At 33.8% G+C, this 11,322-nt stretch overlaps 1 protein-coding gene across 2 annotated transcripts in view; it reads left to right on the top strand.

Moving 5' to 3' along the window:
* Positions 1–2,067: 2,067 nt before the first annotated feature.
* Positions 2,068–11,322, top strand: part of Nplp1 (Neuropeptide-like precursor 1) — a 243,734-nt gene continuing 234,479 nt past the window's right edge. For both annotated transcript variants that reach the window (XM_069849634.1, XM_069849633.1), the window contains exon 1: positions 2,068–2,222. In XM_069849634.1, the coding sequence (XP_069705735.1) occupies positions 2,160–2,222 (63 nt within the window). In that variant the 5' untranslated portion in view covers positions 2,068–2,159. The remainder of the gene's footprint in view (positions 2,223–11,322) is intronic.

Below are 11,322 nucleotides of genomic sequence, written 5' to 3'. Positions count from 1 at the left end.
TTAGTAAGTAAATCATTTACCATTAAGAAGAAAAAGAATGGACCTAAATAGAACCCCATGGCACACCACTTGTAACATTTACAGTTTTAATAAATTAAAGAGTAATAATACATTATGAATTAAATGATAATAATAACAGTAACACTAATAATAAACGATAAGGGAAAGCACGGAAATTTTACTTGAAGAAAGTAAAGCGATAGGTTTGGAAGTAAATCCCTAAAAGACAAAGTATATGATTATATCTCGTGACGAGAATATTGTACGAAATGGAAACATAAAAATTGGAGATTTATCCTTCGAAGAGGTGGAAAAATTCAAATATCTTGGAGCAGCAGTAACAAATATAAATGACACACGGGAGGAAATGAAACGCTGAATAAATATAGAAAATGCCTGTTATTATTCGGTTGAGAAGTTTTTGTCATCTAGTCTGCTGTCAAAAAATCTGAAAGTTAGAATTTATAAAACAGTTATATTACCGGCTGTTCTGTATTGTTGTGAGATTTGGACTCTCACTTTGAGAGAAGAGCAAAGATTAAGGTGTTTTTGAGAATAAGGTTCTTAGGAAAATATTTGGGGCTACGAGAGATGAAGTTACAGGAGAATGGAAAAGGTTACACAACGCAGAACTTCACGCATTTTATTCTGTACCTGACATAATTAGGAACATTAAATTCAGATGTTTGAGATGGGCAGGGCATGTAGTATGATCCAGTATGGGCGAATCCAGAAATGCATATAGAGTGGTAGTTGGGAGACCAAAGGGAAAACGACCTTTCGAGATGCCGAGACGTAGATGGGAGGATAATATTAAAATGAATGTGAGGGAGGTGAGGTATGATGATAGAGAATGGATTTATCTTGCACAGGATAGGGACCTATGGCGGGCTTATGTGAGGGCTGCAATGAATCTGCGGATTCCTTAAAAGCCATTTGTAAGTAAGTAACAATAATACTAATAATAATGACTTTATTTAACCTGGCAGAGTTAAGGCTATACGGATTTCTCTAACACTCAGACGAGAGTAAAACTTACAATACAAAGAACATTATAAATAAACCAAATGTAGTACACAAAAAATTGAAAGAAATAATCATAAACATTGGAAAGAGTCAGTGAATAGAAAAGAGATACATATATAAAATATATAAAGAAAAAGAATAGTATAATAAAATATAAATACTGATTTAAAATGCGTTGAACATTTACAATGTACTGGAATATGAAATATTAATAATAATAATAATAATAATAATAATAATAATAATAATAATAATAATAATATAGTAAAGTACAGAGCATTATTATCATCAGCACTATTATTAGGTATACAAAAAGGAGAAAATTATAATAGTAAGTAACATGAGTACTCACATGATACACAAATAAGGAAAAATGATGTTACAAAAAATAAAAGGATAATAAGGTAAATATCACTATAGGCTAATATCTAAATGCAAAGAATACGTAGAAACTTACAACACTTGTCATAATAATAAGTTAGTTTGGCAACTCGCCATAATATAATGTTCTAACTTGGATTTAAAAGATTTCAATGACACCATACAATATCATAATGGTAATTAACTGATGATGATAGTGATCGCACCAAGATATTACTGCAGGGTTAGCATGACGATAGACCATTTCAATGAAACAATAGATGAAGCTCTAATCTAAAATATTTATCTTCCCTTCTTTCGTATAAAATGTATGAAGTACATGAGAATTCGAAAAGAATTCATGTTCATGATCCTGTATACCACGAGAGTGGCGCAATAGAAGTCATAAAATAAATTTTAAATTAAAAGACGTAATTAATTGCTGAAACAGAAATAAATGGAAACGAAAATAAATTAACGGTGTGGGCAGTTCCGCTAATGAGTTGTTTGTAGGATTAAAATAAATTAAAAACAGTAATTATAAATGGAAATCAATATGTAATAATATTGTAGGAGCCCAACAAGTAGTTTCTCGGAGGGTGGGCGAAGGGTGTTCCCACGCATGCGCAGAGTGCGTGCGTATTCTTTCCAGCGCCGCGACCACCAGCTCATAAAGGCGCCTTCATCCGCAACGGCGCTAGACGTCCGGCAGCTACTCGGGGCGTCATAGCAACCACACTCTGTTCCAAACAAGCGATAATCGACGCAGCGACATGTGGCTGTACCGGGTCCCACTACTAGTCCTCGCGGTCCTCTACATTGTTGCGCTGCCACAGGTAGGTTTTGCTATTCTTGCGGTAAAGCCGTGTAGTAATCAATATCGTTTTTATTGTTATTTTTACTATTGTTTTGTTTAAGAAGTCGTAAACTGTTTCGCTGAAAATGAGTTTTTATGTCGTACATAGTATGTATTCTACCAACCGCTCTTGGAAATTACTATTTATAATATCAATAACCGGCAATTTTTTTATTTGTGAATTTTTCCTATGCCATTCGACAAATACGGTAACAGAAATTAAATTCACTTTAAGATAAAATCAAAACAGTGCAGTTATTTTCTTTACTACTACCATAACTAATATTTTAAGCATTAGAGAACGTGTTTATATTCTTTAAAAGTTCAAATTACGATAGTTACACTATATCATCGTCGTTCCTGCAATAACTCCTATGTGACATATATGTTATCCATTTTCAGATTTTTGCTTTATTAAATAACTTAAATAGTCATACAGCAAATAATAAAATCTCCTATATGTAATTATATTTCTTTGTTTCGAAAATGTAAGAATTCACAGTCTCCTATGTACGGCTGCCATAAGATGCATAAATGTGTTTTTTCTTCCTACTCAAAAATTTTATATTTTGCACATAGGAGTTACTGCAGGAACAACGATGATATGCACATGTTCATAGCTATCTACATCCCTTAGAGCTCTCATAATTCATACATTTTTACGAGTAGTCATAATACATTTTATATCAGAAGTTTTGAGACATTTAAATACTTTAATAGATCAAACATTATCATTGCTACTGATACTATTACATCTGATACTAATAACTTTTATATAATTATGCATGAACATAGGCCTATTTGTTATTGTAAGTTACATATAATGCGAAATAACATTATAGAGCGATTTTTTCTTAGCGTTCCTTTTAATAGAAATTTACACATTATTAGTGCATTTACATAAAGCACCAGATAATAATATGATTTATATTGAAAATAATGAACATAATTTCCAAAATATCAGTTTTTAATTTCATAATGATATACGGAGTAACTTAATTAATTCAATCCCAAATTTCTCTCAATTTCATGTAACACTTGGTGACAGATTATAGATAGTTTAATCTAAATTATATCTCTTATTGTTATACAACATATTAATTAGTTATTTATAATATATTAATTAGTTATTTACAATATAATTAATGACATTTAAAGTTTGTTTTAATATTAACTACCTCGCTCTAAAGTATTTCACTATTGGAGACATTCTACATTACGTATTATAATGCTATATTGAATTTTAAAGAACCTACAGTATTTTGAATAATTTTGCAGGTACAATCACGTGAACATTCCTGTCTTAAACTAGTGCTTGTGCAAAATATAGTAAAAATATCACTGACTGATTTCTAAGACCTGTTGATAGGATCACTGGAAATTTCTATAGGTTCTGCTGTCGTGATAGTGTAAAGAAATATATTTCTGAGCGAAGGTACTGTAATAGGATTTAATTAATGCCGAAAAGAAGTAGGATAGTAGGAAAGAATTTTTATAACTTATTATAGCCGAATTTCGATGTGACTAAGAAGTTAAAGTTAAATTTTCCCAGGATCCCTCTCGCTCGAAACAAGATTTTTTTTTTTTTTTGCTGTAAATCTAAGATAACATGAATCTTCCGATTTTACTTTTCTTCCGGAATTTATTCCTTTAATAATACACCGTTCTTGATGGATTTAATCCTGCAATCCACAAATTTAGTAAGATGTATGGCAAACGCTCGGTTACTAACAACAATTCTCTACCAAACATTCCATATTAATCTCCGAATACCGTATATTACTACGAAATCTGGAGTAGGGTGAAATACATTTAAATAGGATCACAAGCAAGAATGATTATTAGCAATATAGCTTAATTACTAAGAGATGAAAAAAACTAACTGCCGCTCTCGCTCGCTGCGTTCGTTGCATTTGTCTTTCGAGTCTCGTCTTGTCATTCTCGTGCGCTTCGAGTCTCGCATCATTATTCTCGAAAGAGCATTTGGTCGGCGTGGAAAGATTTCGTAACTTTGAATAACATACATCACTGAAATAAATATTATAAATGTTTAAACGAGACAAAAAGACAAAACAGAACAGTATCTTAGTTATCAAAATGTGCTGGTTCTATTATATGATATTACCTATGGTTAGACCTATATAAATAAAAAAAAAATCTCAAATAAATTTGCATTTCTAAGAAACATAAAACATAGCTAACGTAAATATCTTTTTACTTGAGATTGATTGCACACTTGATCTGAAACATATGAAAAGGAAATTCCTAGCGTTTTAATAAAGGCCTAGTAATTAAATAAAGACTAGGAAACGGATTATTATACACTGAAAGGTAGAGATTATGTTTCAAATAGGCTACTTGATTGTTTATAAATATATAACAGTTGCCAAAGTATATAAAAGTTCAGTCAGGTATAAACAACTGTGGCGATTCAAGGCTGCTTGACGTTCGGGACTTCGGGAGTGATCAATCTCGGCATTACGAAAACTCACAAGCAGTCTTTACGTCAACGACGCGACGTATACAACATTGACGTGCGGGTTTTCGGCTTTGCGGGCGCTGTTAGGCTTGCTTTCTCGATCGCTGTTCATCTCTATTAATTACGATGTGAATAAGAAGTAGGCTAATCCTTACGTTTTCCCTGGGTTTCTCTCACTAAGTCTAAGACGTGAGCCTTCCAGTTTTATTTTCCTTCCGGATTTTATTGTCCTCTATAATACATCATTATTGGTATATTTGATCTTGTAACCCACGTATTTAGTAAATAGTAATGCTCGATTACTGAGAACGACTTTCTATCAATATTCTAAATTAACTTCGAAATAGCGTATATTACTGATAAATCTGGAGTAACATAAAATACGATTAAACTGAATGACGGGAAAGAATGGTTATTTAACTAGGAATTCTATTTTAAGGTGAACAAAAAATGTTAAATTTCAGTATAAATATCTCCTTAATTTCGGTGTTATTTCGCACAAAATAACATAAATTTGGTGTTGTTTCAAATTTAAAAAATATACTTTTTTACTCTCGTCATGCAAAATACATTACTGTATATTCCTACTAAGACTAGAGGTCTGGATCACCAAGGAAATCTTAAGGTTCTTTATGTATTTTAACAATAAAAAGTTTTCTATCGGACTTCCATGTCGTGTAGAGAAATATGTGTAATAGTTTCCCATTCTGTGTGTGCATAATACCAGGCACAATACATTCAAGCTACATTAAAAATAAACTCACTCGAATTTTGTTTAAAATGTTACATTCAAAACTCTGTATCGAAATAGGTTTTCAATATTAACTTCAAAATATTGTACATAAATGCTAATATTTTGGCACTTTAAATCAAACTTTCGTGAAGAAAATTAAAATTTTTCTTTCAAAAACGTTAAATTCGAATAAATTCGTGATAAAACAAAACTTTCGTATATACACAAAATATCGCGATATTCTGCGAGTATAAACTTAGATATTTTATTATTATGATGTACAGAAGTACATATATTTCGGTGCAGGAATTCTGCATTATCATATGATGAAGGATGGATAGAACAAAGAAAAACTCTCCCCGGCATAGAGACCCGAACACGAATTTTCAGGTCTACGTGCTGACGCTTTATCCAATAAGCCACACCGGATTCCAGTTCCGATGCCGGATCTAATCCCCTCAGTTTACGTTTAACTGAGAGGAAAACTGAGAGGTATATAATATTAGGAGGATAATATTGAAATGGATTTCAGAAAGGTGGGATATGATGCTAGGGACTGGATTAATTTTGCTCAGGATAGGGACCGATGGCGGGCTTATGTGAGGGCGGCAATGAACCTCCGAGTTCTCTAAAAGCCATTTGTAAGTATGTATGTAAATATTCTACCGCTGCTATTAAGTTTCAGTATTTTAAAAAATAATAAAAATTATATTGACAGCAGAGAAGATTAATCCTCATTATTTTGTAAACTTGGCACTATGACGGTGTATTCACAATAACCCAAGTCGTTTTAGTGCCGTAGAGTGCCTCGATGTTCGATCAACAAGGGGTTGAATTTGAATAAACCTACAGTCCATCTGACACGTATGATAAAGAGAAAAATTTCTATGACTTCGTCTCAGATAATAGCTCTCCAATTAAATATCCCTGTAGAATTTTCATGACTTTTTTTCAAATTCTGGGCGCTACAACCGATCAGCCGACTGATACCCTCACGTCCACATGCCTCAGTAGACGTAAACAATCAACCAACAAGTACGACGGTATCGCGTGGTTAACACAATGATCCTGCCAGTCGTTATAGCTGGTTTACAGAACTGAATTTCGCTACATATCGTTAAATCCCACAATTCATCACGATGCTAAGTGGTCACCGGCTCCATACACTGACCGAAATTTCATGAGAAAATTCCTTCCTCCATGAAGACTCGAACCACGCACATAACGCGCGTCCAGGCATGATGCCTGAGAATACGTACACGTTGGAACGACGATAAACGATAAAAAAAAGGAGTGATGCTATATGAGAGACAATTGAGGTGTGCATATTGGAGTAACGATAAAAAGCGAAGATACATTATAAAAGCGACGAAAAATAAAAATTCCATTTTCTTTGCTCTTGTCGTTCACATGATCTCTGATTAAGATAATATTAATCTGTATAATGACCGATGGTTATTAATATATCCGAATATTAATCGATTTAATATTATTTCGGCATATTAAATTATCATGAATCGTGACAAATTGATCAGTTGTGCATTTATTTATGTTAAAGAGAAAATGAATTTATACTAGTTTTTGGACAAGAATCGGGTTCAATTTGGTACGTATTTAAGTTATATTAACCTTGAACCTAGCAGCTGATATTTCCTGTATATTTTCTTTCATTAAGTGGATGTATAGAATATCTTCTACTGATAAATAAAAATGTTCGCTTCCCGCGTCCTCGTCGCTCCGATATGAACACTTGATTCTTTTATAATACCAAAGCGTCGCTAGGTCGTTTTTTTCATCGTTTATCGTTTGCTCCAACGTGTACGTAGGCCTACCTTTAGACCACGACGCTACGGCGCGGGACGGGACATTAGTTATGCTAGCTTTCATCAACTATTAGCGGGATGAAAGTTCCATCTTTCACCGGCACGCAAACAAGGAAGTTTATGATTAAACCCTATGGAATTTCTCAGACTGTCTTGATTTTCTAGACTATTTTCGATCTTTCAATACTTGAAAGGAAGTGTTGAACAATAATGGAAGGTATTTTTTTATTCAACGTTTTCAAACTCTTTTCGCATATTCGCTAGTAGTGTTTATGAACCATAATATAATATAATCTAATTGATTATACCCGATAATGCGATCACAAGCGTAAATTTTGGCATGGACACATGAGTTTGTCTTTATTATTATTATTATTATTATTATTATTATTATTATTATTATTATTATTATTATGAACTGATTACCTTCTACAATGAAACAACTTAATTTTTAACATTTTTCATATTTCTGCGCTTATTCAAAACAACTGGCCGCGGACTAAAAAGTTACGCTTTCAATCCCAAATGATGATCGGATTTTTTTGCTTTCCAAACATCCAGGACGGCCACGCATTGCACTCCTCTTAATTGAGTATATGCTTTTCCCGAGGATAAATAGGCGGCCGAAGAGTGGTGCCGACCACACCGCTCCATTCTAGTGGAGCTACATCGTCATGCCTTCTAAAAGGAGAAAACTATCAAAATTATAACCACATTAGTTGTATCACGATTTAGAATGTACAGCAGTAATAATAATAATAATAATAATAATAATAATAATAATAATAATAATAATAATAATACTTAATTTGTATCATCTCATGGGGTGTGGCGACTTGTGACGGGTCTTGCTTTTTCCGCTTTGAAATTAATCCCATTCGAGCTTTGCCAATCTAACTAGGTACCGTCAAGTGGGGCTACTTTGATAGACTTAACTTACATTTTTTATGGTTACAGTTTAATTTTTTTAGTATTTTAACATATAAAAAATGTGTAGATATCAGATTGTCTTTACCTTGCTATCATATTTCTGAGAAAATAAATGTGTTGATTTGTACCCGCGAAAAAAAAAAATAAAGACCATACTATCAAAGCTAAACTGTGATGGGGGCTACTTTGACATACCATTATTTAAAGCCAGATTTCCGTAGTAACTCGAAGATGACATAATAGAGTCAAACTAAAGTTGTGAGATTTGCTATTATAGAGGTAAATCAGGGCCAATTAAGCAAATGAAATTATATTTAAAGTACATTTCAAATACCACATTAATATTTCAATTGCAAGAAAAGTACAAAGGCTCCTTGTACATTATAATAGACATAGAAAATTATATAAATTGTTGAAATCAAATTTGTTCTATCAAAACATTACCAATATCATAAATAATTAATCTAGACTACAAACTAAATCAACTTTTCATAAAAATAATGGAAACAAAACTATAATTTACTTGAATTCAAGAACAATAGGGAAGACATAAATCACGGAATTGTCAGTTAGTTCTGCGACTGAAGAAGGTAAAATCTTGATGATGTGTTGCATTGAAATAGTAGAAATGTTCTGTCAATTGGCTTAAATTTTGTTTCACTCTCATCAGCTCTTTTGAGACCATGAATCACTATCCCATTTGATGTCATGTCCACAATTTCAAAGACATATGTGAAGATTTTCTTATCTTTTTATTATAAAGAAATTTAGCAAGGATGAAATTTCCTGTTCTTGGGTTTTCTGATTCTATTTCATATGCTAGCATCTTCTGGAATTTTGGGGCCTGAAACTTTGATCTGCCTATTTACACAAATCACCTGAGGCTAATCGTCATCACTGCTGCCTTTGTTGTTTGAAGTAACTATACTCTTCCCTCATTCAACATTGAGTCGTCTCTTTTTTCTCATCATAGAGCCAGCTGTACTAAAATTCCCAAATCAGTGTTCTTGAAGAAATGGCATGAGGCAACTCTCAACCTGTTGTTCAACAACTTCTACAGGCTCCGGAATTTTTTGAGGACTTCTTTCTTATTGCAAGGACAAATGCCCGTAGAAAAGGAACTGTTTTTATCAAAATGTGTTTTATTTCAGACTGTTCTGTATCTCCGGGAAATGATTGTTTATTAGTATTTGTCTGTAACTTTGTCTTATCCATGTGGATCAATGCTTTCTTCAACAAGCTTGGAAAATTAGCCTTCGGTACAGTTGAAAATCGAGGATTTTCTCCTTCCACTGCATCAAAATATGTCTCCAGGCTCCTCTGAAGAATCTGAAAAATTGTTATACTGACGAGAACCTGGTTCCTTTTTATAATCTCGCACCATAGTAGCTCTGGACGGACAGCGATAACTTCTAAAACAATATAAATGTAATATTAAATGTTTGACTAGATTATCAATTTAGCCCCATCCTCTCTATCAAAGTTACCCCGTGACTCTTCAACGTAAATGGTGTGCATACTGCAACATTCAAGTGAACGACAAGCAACACTTTAAATGCCAAAGAACTACTTTATTTGAAGATAGAATTGAATATTCATTTATAAGTATGCTTACCTGTGTAGCTTCAAAGTTTTGCAGGTATCAGAAATCCTCATTCACTTTATAAACCACAAAATATTTAATTTCTCCTCTACAACATGTAGTATTTATATAGCACCGTTGCTATCTCATAACTAGTTTAACAGAGCTGCCAACACGAGATCCAAAGTTGGCCACATTCTGATATCTTTCGCGCGAATTCGATTTTAGTAATCGATCGAAGTGTTTATCAAAGCAGTTCCCAGTATCAAAGTAACCCCTAATGACGGTACACAAAAGATGCCTTTCTTGGAAATAAGAAAACCACGTCCTTTGCAGGCTCCTATGATTTTCAGGTAACTGTACTTGTCATCGGTAATAATAATATGTATCCCTTCCAAAAGGCTCGATTTTCTTGGGCATTGCTACTGTGATACACCGTGCACTCTGATTATGAAATCACTCACTACTGGTCTGTCACCTATCACCGCAATTCAGCTATCGGTGTGATTCCTGACGCACATGACGTCATTCAAATTCGTTATCAGATATCGGAAACAACCCTGTAATTACTAAAACTGAGATCTGGCCGCACATGGATCTTTCTCCTTCTTCTTCTTCTTCTTCTTCTTATTCTTTGGTTCTACAGCCGGGTTCCAGCCTTGACCGCCCCAACGATGCTTTTCCATGTCCTTCGATCTAACACCTTTGTTTTCCATCCTCTAACACCTGCTGCTATTGCATCCTTTTTCTACTTCATCCAGCCATCTTAGCTGAGGTCTCCCTACTGTTCTGGTGCCAAAAGGTATAGTGAGAGTCAATTTCTTGCAAGGATCATTTTCATCCTTCCTACAGATATGGCCCAGCCACCTGATTCTCCTAGCTTTAATTTCTCTGCAAACATCTGGCTCTTTAAAAAGTTGGTATAATTCATAATTATACCTTTTTCTCCAATTGCCCTCATCATTTATTGGTCCGTATATCGTCCTCAGAACCTTTCTCTCAAATATACTCAGCCTACAATTGTCGGCACTGCCAACTGCCCAGGTTTCGGATCCATAAAGCAAGACTGGTCTTATTAATGGTTTATATAATTTGCACTTGGTGTTGAGGCGCACATGGATCATGTACGTAAAATATCCCGGGCCGCACTTGAACTTATTTTTGTGGTCAACTTTTCGTCTGGGCCGCACCTGGACGGTGCCCCAAATTTTAGATCTTAGTAGGGAGAAAGCGTAAATGGAGTAAAAACGAAAATGACATTACTTCCCTCCCACTAAAGTATCGCGAATTACCCACAAAGCCAATTAACAGCACGCGAATTATTGGGAGTTTCTGTATATTTAATAGTTTATTCTTCGTCTTGTCTTTTATGTTGTCTCCAGACTTTGGTTATTTCTTACCTACATACGCGAACTTTCTTTTCGAGTTTTCTCATAAGCGTAATGGAATTTTAATCTAATAATAAAACAATTACGTGATCGAAACTCATCTTAAGTTAAATTTATGCTTGATTTCAATGCAATTTAACTTTAG

This window comes from Periplaneta americana, chromosome 16, assembly GCF_040183065.1.
Source record: "Periplaneta americana isolate PAMFEO1 chromosome 16, P.americana_PAMFEO1_priV1, whole genome shotgun sequence".
Taxonomy (NCBI): Eukaryota; Metazoa; Arthropoda; class Insecta; order Blattodea; family Blattidae; genus Periplaneta; species Periplaneta americana.
This window is presented reverse-complemented; position numbering and strand designations above follow the sequence as displayed.